We start from the raw sequence: 21,335 nt of genomic DNA, 5'->3' as shown, positions 1-21,335 counted from the left end.
GAGACAGACTTATCTGTGATGGCTGTATGACCTTGCAAGTAACAACTTCTTAAACCTCGATTTTTACACCTATAAAATAGGGATAACAATAAGACCTATATGCTTTGTCAATGCATGAAACACAGTACTGAGCACACAGGAGCCACTCAATGAAGTGTGGCTATTACTATCATTCATTACTAGTATCATCAAGTTCTTCTGACAGTCAACAAAGTGTGTCAGGAAAATGAAAGAATTAGAGTTATAGCAGATTAAGTCAAAGCCAAATTTCTCAAATCACAGAACTGAGAGAATCAGCAACATAAAATTTAGGATATAGGCTGCAAGCCTCTATACCAGAAAAACAAAAGAGAAGAACTACAACAGGTACAAAGTTTGACATGTCCTACTAGTATATTATCAGCACCATTTATTAACAGCCTGGAACACTTGGCACCTAGGAATTTCCCAGCCAGGTAACACAGGCCAGTCAGACTCCCAAGTCGTATTCCTCCCAAGTATAGGGCAGAGGTAGTAATGTACGCTTTCCAAAGGTCTTAAAAGCCCCTTCATTAATATTGCCCAAACTTAAGCCACACATAATCAGCAAAAGCAGAGAGCTCTAAGTGAAGGTTGTTATGGGCAGAAAGGAAACTACTAGCTACTATCACACATGGGTTCAGTGCTACAGGCAGCACTAAACCTCTGACAGCAAAGAAACCCCCCATAATTTCAGCCTATCTAAAACCAGACACTCCAGAGAAGAATCCTCACCCCTGCCTGTATGGAAACCTACTGAAAATGAGTCCTAAGGGAGGCTGTGACCCCAAAATGATACATAGGCTAGACAGTGTTGGGTGAGTGAAAGACTTTAGTGAGGTCTGAGAAGGCTTTTTTATACTATATACCCTGAAATCCTGCTCCCACCTAGTGATTTCAGTAGATCAGGGAGCAGGAGAGCAAAATCCAAGGAGGATGCCAACCTGTTGCTCTGGTAAAAAGCTATACCACCTCCTCACCCAAATAGCAGAAGCTATACAGACTGTCACCATCATCTGGTTTAGTCTTATTCATTTTTCAAAGTTGTGTTTTTATATCACTTCCTCCAGAAAGACTTCCCAGACACCTCTCCAGTCCTGGATAGGTACACCTTATCTGTGCTCCCACAGTATTATCTCCCTACCCTATAAGAGTCTTAATTTGACTTGTGTTGTAAACAACAGTTATTTGTATATTTCAACTACTAGACTGGGAGGTGAAAGGTCAGGGACTGTGTTTTGTTCACCTTTGTATCTTCCAACACCTAGCACAGGTTCAGGCACAGAGTAGGCATTGAATAAAAGTGTGTGGGATAAATGACTGAAAGTGTTGGGCACTTTATAAATATTTAATTTTGTAAAACTATATACCTTGATGGTCCATATTATTTTGCCATTTACTAAGAATGAGACAAAGTCTCAGAGAGGTTCAGAAACATATATAAGGTCATACAATCATCAAATAACAGAGGAAGAAATTCAAACTGGGTCTGTATGACTCTTTATGTATGTAGTTTTGCTAGTCATACAACCTCTGAACTCTAGGCCTCCCAGAAAGCTTGCCTTGACCATTTCCCATGTTGCTCAATATTGGGAAAGAATATATCTATTGGCTGGAATGCATGACCGTGCATGCCCCAGGGAGCAAGGCCTAAAACTTGTAGCAAATCTGCACTTTTTCAACCAATAAAGTACACTGTTAATCATAATCCAAGAGGACTTCAAAAGCTGACAGGCTCCAGAGCATTAGAGGAAGTCGCAGTTTGAGTTCAAAGATGAACACAGACTAAGAACAGATATCTTAATGAATCATTTAAGAACTATTGCATGTCAGATCATGTGCTACCATGTTTCCTCGAAAATAAGACCTAGCCAGACCATCAGCTCTAATGCGTCTTTTGGAGCAAAAATTAATATAAGACCCAGTCTTATTTTAATATAAGATCGGGTATAACATAATACAATATAATATAATACCAGGTCTTATATTAATTTTTGCTCCAAAACACACATTAGAGCTGATGGTCTGGCTAGGTCTTATTTTCGGGGAAACATGGTAGACATTAAAAATGCCAAAATGAATAAGAGATGATCCCTGCCATTAAGGAAATCAGTCTAGTGGGTGAGACAATGAAGACCACAATGGCAACACAGCCCCAAACCAAACATTCCATAGCCCCACTTTATGATGGAACTCAGAAAACTCACTTTTCCTTTGCCAACTGGTACCCTCTTAGATCCATCAAATACAGGGTGCTAGAGAGTGGAAGACAAGGTAAAAGGTGAGGGATTTCTGTCTTCCAGTTGGTTTGTTGTTCCTGATAACACTACCCCAACAATGGCCTTTCATCCCTGCAAAAGTAGTTGGTTCCAGCTTCCTATTTCTTTCCACACTTAAGAACAAGTCTTACTACACCCCCTCAAAAATACTAGTATCAGTCATCTGGCAACTGCTCCTCCGAGGTCTGAATCACATTCTGCAAGGTTTCCTCTTTAAAGAATGAAGAAACAAAAATGTAGCACTGGAGCGACACAGAGATAATGACTGCAAGAAGCAGCTACCAGGCTCACATATGAGAGAACAAAGGGAAGAGATTGGGATTATCAGAATTTAGAAGCTCAAAGGAGGTATCTGCAGAGCTAGGACCCAGACACAAGAGAACAGGGTGCTGCCTGGCTGCTCATTCCTAAAAAGCTTAAACACAACAATTCTATACATCACATTCTTTAAAATAGTGTGGTTCTGGACCTTGAATGAAACAAGAGTGACAAGAGCACAATAGCTTAGGGAAAATGGAGTAGTTCAGTATGCTAGAGTATAGAATATGAAGTAATAGAGAATTCCAGCATTATGGGAAATAAGGAAGAAGAGCCAGTAAAATTTATTGACTAACTGGAGTTGGAAGATAAGACTTTGGAAAGGAGGGAAGAAGTTAGCGCCCAGCGTTACACCCAGGTGTCTTGCTTGTGTGACTAGGTGGAAGAACAGGTTTGGGAAGAAGGTGATAAAGTGGTGAACATTTTCTAATCAGTCAATCAAGAGCACAAAGAGAAAACTAGGAACCAGCAGATTTAGAGGCCACATTTTATGCTACTGCTGTATTCCATAGCGGTGTGTGTGACTTTAATCACTGAACTACCGTGGGAGTCAGTTTTAGTGCCAAGTAAATAGAGGATAGGAACACAATAGAACTGTGTATAATCATGAGGATAGCTCCATTTATTGACCTCCAGTTGTAGTTAACAACCATAACAATAGCAATAGCTAATGCAGATTGATGTCAGGTTCTGTGTGGGGTGCTTTACATATATTTTTCATTTTAATGCCAATATTTTAAATTGCAAATACAATAGCAACATTGTAATTAGCGTAATAAAGCCGTTTTGGTATGCTTTAAGAGAGGCAGGAGAACAACCAAGAAGGCACAGTAGGTAAACACTGTGTTTACCTTCTCTCACAACCACATCAAAATTACAATTAATCTACAAAACAACCATTATTGAGAATTGCCTAAAATCAAGCTGAACTGAAGCCCTACAACTAAGGACTTGCAGAAGAAGCCACCTCCAGACTGGTAGGAAGGGTAGAGATGCGGAACAGGCTGGTCCCACACCCGCGTGTGACCATTAAAGATCAGGAGTGGTATTTCAGCTGTGGGGGTCCCCCCATCCCCTAGACAAGCAAGAGATCCAAGCCCCACCCCAGCCTAGGGTTCCAGTGCTGGGGAGAGAAGTCCCCATAATTTCTGGTTGTGAAAAACAGTGGAGATTGTGACAGTACGGCTGCACTCACAGGTGCTCCTCTTAAAAGGACTGCGCATAGACTTTCCCACCAACGGAATCACTCGCTCTGAGCTCCAGTGCTGGGACAGCAGCTGGAATGATGGCAGGGAAAAATGGTGGTGAATTGAGTTGTCTGGCTTTGGATGGGGGCTGGAGAGGTAGCTTTCTCCTGAACGGGGAAGCTGGAGGAGGCCATTGTTTCTTTGTTGAGCCCTTTCCCTTCCCGGCGTGCAAACACAGGCGACTGCCATTTCTGAATCTCCGCTGTTCCTTTGCCACGCCCTGCTGATTCGAGATCTGGCCCTGCCCAACTTTTGGGCACACCGAGGCCACTTTCAGTGGCTTTTTCATGCAGACCGCCTGGCTTGGCTCAAGCTGCAGACTTTCCTAGACTCTCAAAGGTTCACAGAACCCAGACAAGCAGCACTTGGCTTGACCATGCCCTGTATCTGTGTCTGAGCAGCCCTAAGCCGGCAGTAGTGGCAGCGGGCCTTGGTTTGTGGCTTGGTCTCTCAAGGTGCTTCCAAGCACAGCACGGGCTGCAACCATCTCTGGATTTCTTTCTGGCTCCCACTGGATGGCCCTGGGTGGGGCATGGGCTGTCGCTGAAGGAGACCTACAGTGGATCCCCTCCAAGATGGCCCTGGGGCTGGCACCCCAGGGGCCAGCTTCAAAACGAGCTGGAGCATGACCCAGCCGCCTCCAAGTACAACACACCCAAGGGGCAGATTGGGCAGACTCCAGACTCCTGTTGAGGCAGATCCTGCTTCATACGGTCAGCCCCTGCATAACTCTTCCACTGTAGTCAAGTCCAGTCCTCACAACCAATGAGCCCAAGGGTCAGTCCCTCCCACTGATGTACAATTATCAATCAAGGCTCAACTACAAGAGGGGGGCACACACAACCCACACAGGGACACACCTGGAGTGTGTGGCTCAGGTGACCAGAAAGATTGTGCCACTGAACCCCACAGCACATCTACTACATAAAGCCACTCTACTAAGACCAGAAAACATAGCAGCTCTACCTAATACATAGAAACAAACACAGGGAGGCAACCAAAATGGGGAGATAAAAAAAAAATATGTCCCAAATAAAAGAACAGAACAAAGCTCCAGAAAAAGAACTGAGGGAAACAGAGGTAAGCAATTTATCAGACACAGAGTTCCAAACACTGATTATAAGAATGCTCAATGATATCAGGGAGAACGTCAACAGAGAGATAGGAAGCATGAAAATGGAGATGAAAATCATAAAACAGAACCAGTCAGAAATAAAGTATACAATAACGGAAATGAAGAATAAATTACAGGGAATCAACAGTAGATTAGATGAAGCAGAGGATCCAACCAGTGATGTAGAAGATAAGGTAGCAGAAAACACTCAATCAGAACAGCAAAAAGAAAAAAGATTCCAAAAATTGAGGAGCGTTTAAGGGGCCTCTGGGACAATATCAAGCATACTGTACAGGTACCAGAAGGAGAAGAGAGAGAGCAAGGAATTGAAAACCTGTTTGAAGAAATAATGACAGAAAATTTCCCTAACCTGGTGAAGGAAATGGACATATAAGCCCAGAAAGCACAGAGTCCCAAACAAGATAAACCCGAAGAGGCCAACACCAAGATACATCATAATTAAATTGCCAAAGGTTAAAGACAAAGAGAGAATCTTAAAAGCAGCAAGAGAAAAGCAGTTAGTTACATACAAGGAAGCCCCCATAGGACTTTCAGCTGATTTCTCAACAGAAACTTTGCAGGCAAGAAGGGAGTGGCAGGAAATATTCCAAGTGATGAAAAGCTATGGCATACAACCAAGATTGCTCTCCCCAGCAAGTCTGTCATTTAGAATTGAAGGACAGATAAGGAGCTGCCCAGACAAGAAAAAGCCGAAGGAGTTTATCACTGCCAAATCAGTATTGCAAGGAATCTTAGAGGGACTTCTTTAAGATGGGAGGTGGGTTAAGGATGGGTGAAAGAGGAAGGGATTAAGAAGTACAAATTGTTAAAAAAAAAAAAGAAGTACAAATTGGTTGTTATACAGTAGTCATGGGGATGTAGGGTATAGTATAAGGAATATAGTCAATATTATAATAACTAGGGCTGGTGCCAGATAGGTACAAGATCTATCAGGGTGATAGATGGGATTTGGGTTGGGGGCAAGGTGAAAAAGGTGAAGGGATTAAGAAATATAAATTGGTAGTTAATACAATATGGGGAATATAATCAACAATGCTGTAAAGATCATGTAAGGTGCCAAATGAGCACTGGACTTATCAGGGGGATCACGCCATAGATTGTATTCAATGCGCTATACACCTGAAGCTGAAGTAAAATAATATTGAATGTCAACTACAACTAAATATATATGTATATATAGTCACAGGATGTTGAGTACAGCATAGGGAATAGAGTCAAAAGAATTATAACAGCTATTTACGATGTCAGAGGGGTAGTATCTTGGGGGGTGGGTTATCTCTTTATGAGGAGTTTAAATGTTTAGTGTGTTGCTTTGTACACCTGAAACTAGTAAAAATAAATTTAAAAAAAAAGAGAGAGGCAGGAGAAAACACTGATGTTACACATTTCATAAACTTCATAAAACTATTTTTGAACATCTCTTCTAGACACATCCACATCTTCTCTCTCCAAATATTCAATCCCTTGACAACAACTGCTTTGCCTCACTCCCCTCACCCACCCACCAGCAGACTCTCCAGTGTCATATTTGTAGGCCCACACCATCACTTTCAATGAGGATGGCAATTTAATTCCCTCTCAGAACTTTATTAGAGTCCTCACACACAGAAACACATTCTGCAATAAAAGACTTCCTTCCTTAGGACTCACACTCCTTAAACTACAATAGAAAAATATAAATAGCAGGATTTCTCTCTCTCTCTTTCTCTCTCTCTCTCTCTCTCAAATGTTTAAAGATATACTCTGTCAACAAATGAACCCCAAATTACATTTCAAATAAAAACCCAGTGCAGAATCTGGGGAAATATCTCTGGGATGAGGAGCTGCTGAAAGTGTTGGCAAATGGGACCAGGGTAGAGCTGGTCCACAGAAAAAGAAATGGGCAGGGGAGAACTGGAACATAAAGACTCTCTGTATTTCTGTTTCTGTGAGCTTTGGCATCAGATGTCTATATATTTGGATCATGGCTCTGTCACATATTTGCTGTGTGATCCTAGGAAAGTGACTTCTCTGGGTCACATTTTTCACATATATAAAACAAGAAATATAATATTTTTTGGAAAAGCTGTTGAAGTGTATAAATAAGAAAATATGTATAAAGTAACTATAAAGCACAAATCCACTTGATGCAGTGTTTTTATTTCATAAAAAGATTTTTAAATGTTTATCACTTCATAATACTGGTTATTTTTCATTTTATTTATATATATATATAGTAACCATCTATGTCAAGTGATAATAGTTTTCAAATTTTTGTAGTAACATAAACTTTCATTTAAAAATAACTGACTTAAGTGATTCTATTTTAATAACATATTAATTAAAAATAACAGAATTGCTGTGCAAACAAGACAAGATTTTTAAGGGTGCTATATGAATGACTGAGATCTGGAAAATGCCATCCTATGTCATAGTATATAATAAGAATATGTAGGATGCCACAGAAAAACAAATCCAAGTTTTGTCCCTCTAATACTTCAAAGCTCCCTGGAAGGGTTTACTTGGCAACTGAGATATAGAAATCACATGTATAATATCTATTTTTTTAAATTAAAATTTATTGGGGTGACAACTGTTAGCAGTTACATAGATTTCAGGTGTATAATCCTGTAATACATCATCTATTAGGTTGGTCCAAATGTAATTGCGGTTTAAAAGGTTAAAAATTGCAAAAACTGCAATTACTTTTGCTCCAAACTAATATATGTCACATTGTGTGTTAAAATACCATCTACTATACTAAATCCACATTGGATAATGTAATAATAAGGGAGGATTCTCCTGTTAGAGTCCCTACTAAAGACTCATTAATTCAATAAGCATTCAATGATACGTACCAAGTTTCAGGTCTTGTTCTGGATGTTGAATATGTAAAATCCAACAAAATATATTTCTTGCCATTGAATACCTTAAAGTCAGTGGCGAGGGAGGGGGGTTACAGAAGGCGTACAAAGAAGCATAAAGGGTCAAAGGGCAGGAAGTGCTGAATTATAAATCAGGGCAGGTCCCAGAGGGAAACCAAAGGAAGGACATGGGAAGAGGCATCTAGGAAAAATAGGCCACAGAAATACAACAAAAACCATGACAGAGTAAAAATGCTCACCTGTACTTGACAATTCCATTGATCAGTGGGTTCACATCCATGATTCTGTTGATATAAGCCTGAATAACATCTATGCATTTCACCTGCAAAATACAGTAATTTATTTAACAAGTATTTACTTAAAGAACAATTTATCCATTTCACAAGTGTTTAACAAAAAACTCCTTTGTGCATTAATCACTTTTTATTTAGGACAACTTCAATGAATTATCCAGTGCAGTCCACTGTGAGGGTGTAAAAGATGGCTACTTTGAAGCTAAGAGGTCAGAAATATATCAGTATTAAATCACTCTGAAAAATGGGTAAGAATGAAAGGCATAAACGCTACTCTATGTAAATAGAAATTGGAGTCTACGGATATTATATATACAGTAGTACCTCGGTTTTCGAACATAATCCGTTCCGGAATACCGTTCGAGTTCTGAAACATTCGAAAACAGCCAACAGGTAGGCCTTAGGATCTTGCACTCAGTGGAAGCCATGAGACATGTTTGACTTCTGAGGAATGTTCGAAAAACAAAGCATTTACTTCCTGGTTTACGGCGTTAGTAAACGGAAATGTGCGTCAACGGAGATGTTCGAAAACCGAGGTACTACTGTAAATATATATATATATATATATACACACACACACACACACACACACACACACACACATATATATACACATATATGTATACATATTCAACTAGTAAATATTATTCTAGTAAATAACCATTATAACGATAGATATCATTTTATAGTGATACCCTAAAACAACATTATACACCATCTTCACAAAATCCAGGAATTGAGTGGAGATGTAAAAGGACATTAAGGCATAGTTTCCAGATAAAAGACACCAAGTTTAATTTTAATTTCAGATGAATAGCAAATAATTTTTAGTATATATCCCAAATATTGCATGGGGATAATTATACTAAAATTTGTGCGGTTTTTCATACAAACTGCCTGCCCTGGCCCAAGTTGCACTTTCCTAGGGTCTCTCAAAGGTTAGCGGAACCTAGACAAGCAGCATCTGGCTTAAGCATGTCCTATACCTCTGGCTGAGCAGTCCTAAGCCCAGGACTAGCGGCAGCAACCTTGGTTCATGGCTTGGCCTCTTGAGGCACTTCCAAGCATGGCACAGGTAGGGATATCTGCAGATTGCTTTGTGGCTTCTGCCAGGTGGGCCTAGGTAGGGCACGGGCTGCAGCTGAACGTGACCTGCAGCGGGTCCCCTCCCAGGTGGCCCTGAGGTGGGCAGTCCCAGTGGCCAGCTTCAAAATGAGCTGGAGCATCACCCAGCCACCTTCAAGGTTGACACAACTAAGAGGTGAATTGAGCAGGCCCCAGAGCCCTACGGAGGCAGATCCTACTCTGCAAGGTCAGCCCCTGAACCATAACTCCTTCACTGTAGTCACAGCCAGTCCTCACAACCAAGGAGGCTGAGGGTCAATCCCTCCCACTGATGAGCAAACAGCAACCAAGGCTCAACTACAAGAGGTCACACACAACCCACACAGGGAACACACTTGGAGTGTGTGGCTGAGGTAATCAGGAAGATTGCACCACTGGGTCCCACAGGGCACCTCCTACATAAGGTCACTCACTCTACTAAGCCTGGGAGGCACAGTAGCCCTACCTAATACAAAGAAATGAACACAGGGAGGCAGCCAAAATTAGGAGACAAAGAAACATGTCCCAAATGAAAGAACAGAACAAAGTTCCAGAAAAAAAAAAACTAAACAAAATAGAGATAAGCGATCTACCTGGTTCCAAACACTGGTTATAAGGATGCTCAACGATCTCAGGGAGAACTTCAACAAAGATATAGGAAACAAACAAAAAAAAAGAGATAGAAAACATAAAAAAGAACCAGCCAAAAATAAAGAATACAATAACGTAAATGAAGAATACATTAGAGGGAATCAATAGTAGATTAGATGAACCAAAGGACTGAATCAGTGATTTAGAAGATAAGGTAGCAGAGAGCACCCAATCAGAACAGAAAAAAAAAAAAAAGAGTCCAAAAAATGAAGATAGCTTAAGAGGCCTCTGAGATAACACCAAGTATACCAACATTCCCATCATTGGGGTACCAGTAGGAGAAGATAGAGCAAATAATTGAAAACCAATTTAATAAAATAATGAAAAGTTCCCTAACCTGTCAAAGGAAATGGACATACAAGCCCAGGAAGCACAGAGAGTCCCAAACAAGATGTACCCAAAGAGGCCCACACCAAGACACATCAAAATTACAATTCCAAAAGTTAAAGACAAAGAGAGAATCTTAAAAGCAGCAGGAGAAAAGCAGTTACCTACAGGGGGGCACCCTTAAGACTGTCAGCTGATTTCTCAACAGAAACTTTGCACCCTGGAAGGGTTTGGCAGGAGTAATTCAAAGAGATGAAAAGTAAGGACCTACAACCAAGATTACTCTAGACAGCAAGGCTATCATTTAGAATCAAAGGACAGATAAAAAGCTTCCCAGATAAGAAAAAGCTGAAGGACTTCATCACCACCAAATCAGTACTACAAGAAATCTTAGAGGGACTTCTTTAAGATGGGAGGGGGTTTAAGGATGGGTGAAAGGGGAAGGGATTAAGAAATACAAATTGGTTGTTACAAAGCAGTCAGGGGGATGTAGGGCATAAGGAATATAGTCAATAATATTGTAATAACTAGGTATGGTGCAAGATAGGTACTAGATCTATCAGTGTCATAGATGGAAGGTGGGTTTTGGGGCAGGACGAAAAGGTGAAGGGATTAAGAAATACAAATTGGTAGCTATAAAATAGTCATGGGGATGTAAAATAAAGCATAGGGAATATAATTAATATGGTAATAACTATGTATAGTGCCAGGTGGGTACTAGTCAGAGGGATCACTTTGGAAATTATATAAATATCTAACCACTGTTCTGTATACCTGAAATTAATATAAAACAATATTGAATGTCAACTGTAATTGAAAAATTAAAAAAGGGGGGAAAGATATAGGGAAATAAGAGAATCAAATTTCCAGCTATAAAACAAATGTCTTTGTGGATGTAATATACAGTATAGGAAATATAGTCAATAATATTGTGATAGCATGGTATGGTACCAGATGGTTGCTGGACTTATGATGGTGATCACTTCTTTAGCATAAGAAATAAAATCAATAATATGGTAATAACTATGTATAGTGCTAGGTGGGTACTGTTGAATAACTATTATGTATACCTGAAACTAATATAATATTGTATGTTAGATATATTTTAACAAAAATATTTTAAAAGGAAGAATTTTGAAGCTGGGAAAAAAAACAGAAAGAAAGTGCTATGTGCCAAAATGAAAAGTAAAATAAAAAAGTACAGTCAGCTGAAAAAAAAAAGGTATGAACAAAGATATATTAGGTAAATATAAACAATAAGAAGGCACAAATGATTCCATTAATATCAGATAAAGCAAATTTCAAGACTAAAACATGCAATGGTACAATCCATGAAACTGATATAACAGTCATATACTGTTGGCATTAAAAAGCAGACAAATATATAGAGTATAAATTCCTAAGAATATAAAGAGTATAGTATATACAAGTATAGTAACAGATAATACAGCACTTTCAAAAATTGACAAATTAAGTAGTCAAAAATAAGGCTATATCCAGAAATGTAATAATGCAGCCAATATATTCAAGGACATACAGAGAGAGAACTTCTCCATCAGGAAGGAATATTCTCTTTGTTCATGAATCATGAACAGACAGTGATCATGTATTTAGTAACAAATGGAGCTCAGAGAGAGAGAGTCCCTCAGTGAGTAAGTCCATGCATGGGCCCTTTAAAAGGAGCACCTAGGACTGCAGCCACTCTCGTCTCACTCAGCCACAATATCCTCTGGTTTTCACAGGCAGAAGTTATGCAGACTTCTCTCCCTGGGACTGAAACCCTGGGCTGGGGAGTTTGGTGTGGTGCTGGGAAACCTCACTCCTCCAGGGGAGACCTCCATCGCCAAAATAGTCCTTCCAGTTTTTAATGGTAACCCATGGGTGTGGGCCCAGCATGTTATGCATCTCTGCCCCTCATACCAGTCTCGAGGTGGCTTCTTCTGCCTGTCCTTAGTTGTACAGCTTTGGTTCAGCTTGACTTCATGTGATTCTCAACGATGGTTCTTCTGTAGTTTAGTTGTAATTTTGATGTGGTCATGAGAGCAGGTAAACACAGCCTTTACCTACTCCACCATCTTAACCAGAAATCCAGCCCTTATTCTTAAGAGAAAAATAAAAGGCAAACCTTTGGGTAGTTCTGGTCAAGATGGCCGAGTAGATGAATGCTGTACTTGCCTCCTCTCATGATCACAACAAAATTATGGAACAATCAACCTGCAGAACAGTCTGAATATTAGCTGAATACAAATCATATAAATAAAGATGTAAAGAAGAGGCCACAGAGAGCGGTAGGAGGGGCTGAGACATGAAACAGGCTGGCCCCACACCCAGGTGTGGTGGTTAAGAATTGGAAGGGATATCTCAGCTGTGAAGGTCCCCATTGAGGAGCGAGCATCTTCAGCACAGAGCACTGGTGCCAGGAAGAGGAGCCCACAGAACATAATGCTGTGAAAATCAGTGGAGATTCCTTCCATCCCAGTGAAACAGAAGGCAGCTGGAAACCCAGACATCCTCTTAAAGGGCCGACACAAGACTCACTTGTTCACAGGCACTCACCCTAAGCTCCAGCAAAAGGCACCAGAGACATTCAGGGAGAAACTGAATTATGTGGCTTAAGAGTGTGGGCTGGAGGGACAGCTGCCATTGTCCCTATGTTGAGCCCTCCTCCCAGACAGCCAGCAGGCAGGCACCATCTTTTCTGTGTTGAGTTCTCCCATATAGCCTGTAGGCAGGCACCAAATTTAAATCTGCATTGACCTGCTGAACCACACTTGCCCCACTCTGGTGACTCCCTGAGACCCTGTCCCACCTAACTTCCAAACTCTTTCAGCGGCTGTGATTCACAGCCAGCCGTCAGGCAGTGGCTGGCCTCAGGGAGCCCTGTGCCTTTTGCTGAGCTTCCCCAGTCCCAATACAAGCATACAGCACTTGTATGCTGTGGTTGAGGCCAATCCTCAAGCCAGTCAGTCTGAGGGTGAACGACACCCACTAATGTGCTGTAGTCACACAGCAGCCTAGCCAACTGTCCCCCTGTGTCTTTCCTTAAGGAAAGAAGAGTCTGTAAGACTGTGCCTTTCTGGGACTCTGTTCCATTCTTGTGTTAACACCTTATGTCTCTCTGTCTGGTCCCCAAAAGACGGTTTGCAGCCAAAGACGGGTAAGATATCTCACGGGAGATACAACCTAAGCCAGGCAGAACAGAGTGGGGATCCCTAGTGAGCTGCCTTAGAGAAATATGGAAGGGAAAGTCTGTTGCCGGCTCTGGCTTTTCCCTTGCACCTGTTTATGAGAGAAGTCATAAACACAATAAAGATTAGTTCTCTCCACTTATCTCAACAGAGCTGTTACAATATGAGACACTTGACCCTGAAAAAGTACATACCTTAGGTTAGACATCATGGGACCTTGTGCTTCGGCTGTTTATAGACAAAGGGTGATTGGAATAAACATTTTTCTACTATGATGTATGAGTCTCACAGACCTTGTAAGAAACAATGTTACTTTCTTGTATTTGTATAACTATCAATAAAAACCTTCAGTCGGCCTTATTCTGGGCTCCAGTCCTCTGAGACTGAGAGACCCCTGGCCTTCCGAGAGAATTAACTGCATTAAGTCTCTGTTTGTTTCTTTCTTAAAAACTTAACCCAAACTGCCCCTTCTCGCACCCTCACTGCCCTTGTTGCGCTGGACGCGACAATGTGCCAACAGCAATCAAGGCTAAGTTACAACAGGAGGGCCCACACAATGCACACACGGGACACTTGAGGGACACCTGGCTTAGGTGATCATAGAGACTGTACCACTGGGCACCACAGAACACCTACAACATAAGGCCAACTTTCCAGGACTGGGAGACATAGTGTACCTACCTAATGCACAGAAACAAATACAGACAAGCAGCCAAAATGAGGAGACTAAAAAAAAAAAAAATGTCTCAAATGAAAGAACAGGAGAAAACTGCAGAAACAAAATTAAATCAAATGGAGGCAAGCAATCTAATAGATACAGGGTTCAAAACACTGGTTATAAGGATGCTCAATAAACTTAGGGGAATAATACATGAATTCAGTGAGAACTTGAACAGAGATAGTATGAATAAAAAGGCACATAGAAACCATAAAAAAGAACCAGTCATAAAAAAGAATACACAGACTTAAATGAAGAATGCATTACAAAGAATCAACAGCAGATTAGATAAAGCAGAGGACTGAATCAGCCATTTGGAAGACAAGGAAGCAGAAAACACCCAATCAGAACAGCAAAAAGGAAACAGTATAAAATAAAAATTAGGATAGTTAAGAAGCCTCTGGGACAACATCAAGCATACCAACAATCACATCACAGGGGTACCAGAAGGAGAAGAGAGAGAGAGCAAGGGATTGCAAACCTATTTGAAGAAATAATAACCGAAAACTTCCCTAACCAGGTGAAGGAAACAGACATACGAATCCAAAAAGCGCAGAGAGTCCCAAACAAGATGAACCTAAAGAGGATCACACCAAGACATATCATAATAAAATGGCAACAGGTAAAGACAAAGAGAGAATCTTAAAAGCAGCAAGAGAAAGGCAGTTAGTTACCTACAAGGGAGCCCCCATAATGAACAGAAACATTGCAGACCAGAAGGCATTGGCAAGAAATATTCAAAGTGATGAAAAGGAAGGACATACAAGAAAGACTACTCTACCCAACACAGCTATCACTTAAAATTGAAGGAGAGACAAAAGGCTTCCAGACAAGAAAAGCAAAAATAATCCATCACTGCAAAATCAGTATTAAAAGAAATGTTAAATGGAATTCTTGAAGAAAAAAGAAGAAGAAGATGAAGAAGAAACATAAATATCAATAATAAAACAGCAATAACTACATATCTACCAACAATTACTTCAAATATAAATGGATTGAATGCTCCAATCAAATGATAGGGTGGCTGAATGGATACGAAAACAAGACCCTTACATATGCTTCCTATAAGACACTCACTTCAGATCGAAAGACACACACAGACTGAAAGTAAAGGAATGGGAAAAATATTTCATGAAAATGGAAACAAACAAAAAGCTGGGGTAGCACTACTTATACCAGAGAAAATAGAGTTTAAAATAAAGGCTATAATAAGAGACAAAGAATGACATTTCATACTAATAAGGGGATCAATCCAACAAGACAATATAACCCTTGTAAATATTTATGCACCCAACATAGGAGCAGCCAACTATAGACAGCAAATATTGATGGACATAAAAGGACAGATCAACAGTAATACAATCATAGTAGGCGACTTTACACCCCACTGACATTCAAGGGATAGTTCTTCCAGACAGAAAATCAACAAGGAAACAACAGCAGACTTAAAGGACACATTAGACCAGAGGATTTAATTGATATTTTTAGAGCGTTTCACTCCAAAGCAGCAGAATATACATTCCTTTCAAGTGCACATGGAACATTTCCCAGGACACAACACAAGTCTCAACAAATTTAAGAAGACTGAAATCATATCAGACATCTTCCCCTATTGCAATGGTATGAAACTAGAAATCAATTACAAGAAAAAACAAAACAGAACAAAACTGAAAAACACACAAAAACATGGGGGCTAAATAACATGCTACTAAATAACGGATGGGTCAACAATGAGATCAAGGAAGAAATCTAAAGATACCTCGAGACAAATGAAAATGGAAACACAATGACCCCAAATCTATGGGACACAGCAAAAGCAATCCTAAGAAGAAAATTCATAGCAATACAGGCTTACTTCAAAAACAAGAAAAATCTCAAATAAACAATCTAACCTTACACCTAAAGGAACTAGAAAAAAGAACAGCAAACAAAGCCTGAATAGACATTTCCCCAAAGGGGACATACAGATGGCCAATAGACACATGAAAAGATGCTCAATGTCACTAATCACCAGAGAAATGCAAATTAAAACCACAATGAGCTATCACCTCACACATGTCAGCATCGGTGTCATCAATTAATCAACAAACAAGTGTTGGCCAGGATGTGGAGAAAAGGGAACCCTCGTGCACTGTCAACGGGACTGCAAATTGGTGCAGCCACTATGGAAAACAGTGTGGAGGTTCTTTAAACAATTAAAAATGGAACTGCCTTATGACCCAGAAATTCCATTTCTGGGTATTTATCTGAAGAAATCCAAAACTCAAATTCGAAAAGATATATACTCCCTTATTTTCACTGCAGCACTTTTTACAAAATAGTCAAGATATGGAAGCAACCTAAGTGCCTGTCAATAGACAATTGGATAAAGAAGAGGTGTTACACATATACAACAAAATATTACTCAGCCACAAAAAAATGAAATCTTACCATTTGTGACAACATGGATGGACTTAAGTGAAATAAGTCAGATAGACAAAGACAAATACCATATGATTTCACTTATATGTGGAATCTAAAAACATAAAATTAAATAAACAAACAAACAAAACAGAAACACATTCATAGATACAGGGAACAAACTAATGGTTTCCAGAGGGGAGGAGGGGTTGAGGGGCTGGGTGAAAAAAGTGAAAGGATTAAGAATTACAAGTTGGTAGTTACAAAATAGTCACAGGGATGTTAAGTACAGTATAGGAAACATATCCAATATTATTGTAATATCTATGCATGGTATCAGATGGGTACTAGAATTATCACGGTGATTTCTTTGTCATAAGGTATGTAAATGTCTAACCAGTATGCTGTATACCTGAAACTAATGTGATATTGAATGTCAACCGTAATTGAAACATTTTTTTTAAAAAAAGAATGCATTGTGTGATTATTAGATGCAAAGTCAATTATTAAGTGTAAACTTTGTTTACCTACTAGATGTACATCAATTTTATATCTTGTGAGTCGGTGTCTAAATTGTTTGACACAATATTTTGTATCTGTTGGGGTAATAGTATTATTAATTTTGTGTTTTTAAAGGGTATGGACTATTCTCTCATTATTAAAGAATTTATAAAGAAAACTATAACAGCATGGAAATAATAATCATTTTGAGAAAAAAATGAAAATAATTTTCAATAATAAACAAACAGACTTTACCCTCTAAAAAAAGATAAAACTTTAGCCTTCAGAGACAGGAAAACAGACTAGGGAGTTAATGGCCTTTTCAAGCCTGCATTAATGGTATAAAGGCTAAAGAAGATTAAGTGCCATCCTCATTGCAAAGCCAGGGTAAATAAGAAGACAGGAAAATACTTGAATTTTCCGATGAAGGTCTCAAGGTAAACTGAAGATATCAGTACTTTAGCACTTTCCTTCACCCAATGCACAGGATTTACTCATTCATGTACTTCGGCACCTAAAGATAACATGCGAATGCATATGGGTAACACCTGAGTGAGTATACACAGCCTGTTGAAGTTAATACTCTTTAAATAGGTGATATCGTCAATATCCTTATATTTACACTTCCATCTTGATGTTAGAGTAATTTCTTGCTGTTTAATATGAGAATTGGAGATAAAATATACAAAGTTCCTAGTACACAGCAGGCACTCTATAAGTGGTAGCTGCTATTATTCCATCTAGAGCCTTAGACTTAACCAAAAATGCAACTGGAACTGACCCAGTCTTACATAAAAAAATAGGTCAAATCATCATTAAGTTTTTTAATGGCTTCCTTCCAGGCCCTGGCAATAAGACTGAAAGGAAGCCAGCTTTCTCAAATATTCAAGCATCTAGGGCAGTGTTTCTCAGCCTTTGTACTATTGGCATTTTGGGGCCAGTTAATTCTTTGTTATGGAGTGGGCTATCCTGTGCATTGTAGGATGTTTAGCAGCATCCCTGGCCTCTATCCATTCAATCTAAAACACTTCACCCAGTTGTGACAACCAAAAATATCCCCAGACATTGTCAAATGTCCTCTGGGGGACAAAACTGCTCCCAGTTGAGAACCCCTGCTCTAGAGAAATGAAGGAAATATAAAAGAAAAGGCAGAGGTTGTGGGAGGCAGAACCTTGGAGAGACTGAGGGAAAACTAGGACAAATAATACTTTGTATCCTGTCCACTTCTTATCTTTATAACATTTTTATACAAAGTATATGTAGATAATCTCTTCTCACGGGTAAGCATAAACATATTAATAATGGCTATCATTTCCAAAAACGTGACTTATATAGATAGCACTATTATGCGAGGCCGTGTTTTTAAGAGTTTTAGATATATGAACCTAATTAACTTAATTAACCCTCACAACATCTCTATAAGGTATATTCTATTATCAAGTCTATTTTTGTTGCAGAATATCAGAGGCACTGAAAGATTATAATGTTTCAGAGATTACATAGCAAAATAGTAGGAGAGCCAGGATTTCTGAACCCAGGCAGCCTGGTTCCAGAGTCCATCTTTCAAAATCACTATATTACACAGTCTACTGCTTGCCAGGTGCTTGACGTGCATTGTCTGCAATTGTCCTGGCAACCCTTGCCCAGAGTCATAGAGCTATGAAGACACATACCCAAAATTGAAACCTATTGTCTTTCTGCTATACATCTCACTACCCAACTGTTAGCAAAAAGCATGCATGGGGGACAAAAGGCTAGGAGGGGATACAGGAAAACGGCAAGAAATGTCATTGAAAGGTTACCAGGAGTATAAAAAGAGACATTCTAGATTATGGTAATAAAGCAATGAGGAAAAACAAATGAGAAAACAGGGATAAAAAGAGGGGAATAAAGAAAGAATACTAGAGTATAATCCAAGCTCCCTAAGGAACTAACTATTCACATTATACAGAACTAGACGGTCCTGCTTGCACTCTAGAGAGAACAATTATCTGAACTGCTTAAATCTTTGTATTAAGAATTTCCATCAATTTTTGGGTATTTGCGCAAATCGTTTTACCTCGGGTTTCTCATGTGTAAAATGGGGATATTACCTAGAGAATTACATCAGTGAGACAAAATATGTTTAAGTGGCCTGCACAATATTTGAAATGTATTATGTACTAAAAGCTACTATGTTCCTAGGGCACGTACTATCTAGAGCAGGTACGAATTTTTTTATATAATAATCCCTTGAACAAGAAGTAGCGGGAAGGGCGGGGTGGGGGCAGGAGCGGGAACCGGACGGAGCTCAAGAAGAATTAATTTCCCTGAGAATGAGTTTGTAAAGCGCACCTAAGAGATGCAGAAAATTTCCATAACTGAAAATTAGTTTTTAAACCGCACCTGATTTATCCCCGCACAATTATTACGCACAAACGGGACAAATGGACAGGAAGGACTGTGAGGCGTGCCAAAATGATCCAAGTGATGCCTACAGCAAAAGCTCTGGGTATAAGCATACTACAACTCCCAGAAGTCTCCTTTTATCCCCGATGAATGCCTCTCCTATGTCGCCCTAGTAGAGAGTGGATAGGAAATTGATTTCCACCAAACCCAAACTCGTTACAACAACGACCGCCACTAAACTTCCTGGAGTTTAGTTCCACTAAGAGACCTGTTTCTCCACACTCTTTTGAATCAGCCCGCGCGTTACACTCACCTTCCTCTGTCGGATCAGCTTGGCCAGCTGCACCCCCGAAAGCAGGAGTAATGGTTCAGTCACAGGCCGTGTGGTCATTGAATCAAACTTGGGGCCACCAAAGGCTCGAGCTGCTTGGCCTACTAGGCCAATAAGAAAGCCCATTGCCTGCAGGAGCAGCAACTGGATTCTGGCGGTGAGCAGAGGCGCCATAGCGGCCTGGATTCCGCACGGTCCTAGTGCGTGAAGGTTCCGTGCACCCTAGGCAAAATGAGGAGAAAAGACTAAGCAAGGAGGTGTTCAGGAATCCTTCCTTTTATAAGTCCAGTATCTACCCACAATTCCACAGGAGCTTGTTTGTCATCACCTGCTGGGCTCTGGGCCAGAGATAGGGGCGGAGTAAAGTCTTCCCAGCAACTGCCTGTGTACAATGCAACCCATTGTTAGTGCTGGTGTAACCCAACCCAGAAAGTGAGATATAAGACAGAGCAGTGGCTTTCGAGTTCCCAGTTCTGCCACTAGCTGGCCTTGGCCAATTTACACTGTTTCTAGTATTCAGTTTGTTCAAATGAAAAATGGGAATAATTACTCTTACATCAAAGAGTTATGGTAAACACTAGATAATTAAACACTTAGCACGATTTATGGCAAATAGTAGGTTATAAGTGGTAGTTATAACTTATTTCAGTTGTACTTTCGAAAAAAGTGTTGTAAGTATACCTTTGCATGTAACACTTCAGTATGTTCAACAACTACATAACAAACACATATATATTATCTATATCCATATTATTTAATCCTTATAAGATCACAGATAGTACTGATGAATTAAAAAAAAATGTCTAGCCCACATTTCTCTCCTAAACTCCTGATACTTGAAAGCAATGCCTGTTTTACATCTCCACGTGAATATTTTACACATCTTTCAAATTTAACATGTCCAAAATTCATCATTTTGCCAAACCTGCTGCCCCTGCAGGTTCATAAATGGCATTTTTTATTCATCCAATCAGCCATACCAAAAATCTGGAGATCATCCCAGATCCTTCCTTTTCTCTCATCTTCATGAATAGTTAGCAACTCCAGTTACTATCTTTCCCTCTCACTCTGCTCTTGCTCAGATCTCACTGACATTTCTGTGAACTTCTACAAATAACCAATTGATCACCCTGCCTTTATTTAGAGTGTTTTTCCTAATATACAAATCTTACTATGTTAGTCCCCTGGCAATAACTGCAATGATTCCCCACTTTCCTCAGATTCAAGCCCCATCTACTTTGTCTGATATTCAAATATCTCGTGATTGGTGTCTGTAAACCTCTGTATCTCATCACTAGCTTATTCTGTTCCTCACATGTGATGCACCTGCCAAACAAAACTCTCCCCTCCATATCTTTGCATATGCTTTCCTCACTCCCTCTCCATCTGGCTCAGGACAAGTACCACCTCCTCCAAGAAGTCTTCTCTGAACACCAAACTAGGTTTCGTGCCACTCTTTTGTAACCCTCACTCCACAGAGTAACAATATCACAGCACTTATAATCCTTTATTTACATGTTAGGTTTTTCTGTCTGCTCCCCATCTAGACGTGAACTCCTCGAAGAACAGGGTC

At 39.9% G+C, this 21,335-nt stretch overlaps 1 protein-coding gene across 1 annotated transcript in view; it reads right to left on the bottom strand.

The window, feature by feature from the left end:
* FAAH2 (fatty acid amide hydrolase 2) overlaps positions 1–20,080 on the bottom strand; it is an 80,567-nt gene extending 60,487 nt beyond the window's left edge. Inside the window, exons 1-2 of the mRNA XM_033118101.1 lie at positions 19,745–20,080; positions 8,101–8,183 (exon numbers count right to left, since the gene is read on the bottom strand). Of these exons, the coding sequence (XP_032973992.1) occupies positions 8,101–8,183; positions 19,745–19,936 (275 nt within the window). The 5' untranslated portion in view covers positions 19,937–20,080. The remainder of the gene's footprint in view (positions 1–8,100; positions 8,184–19,744) is intronic.
* Positions 20,081–21,335: the final 1,255 nt, after the last annotated feature.

The sequence above is a fragment of the Rhinolophus ferrumequinum genome, chromosome X, assembly GCF_004115265.2.
Source record: "Rhinolophus ferrumequinum isolate MPI-CBG mRhiFer1 chromosome X, mRhiFer1_v1.p, whole genome shotgun sequence".
Lineage (NCBI taxonomy): Eukaryota > Metazoa > Chordata > Mammalia > Chiroptera > Rhinolophidae > Rhinolophus > Rhinolophus ferrumequinum.
The sequence above is the reverse complement of the archived record's forward strand: the minus strand, read 5'-3'. Positions and strand labels throughout refer to the sequence as shown.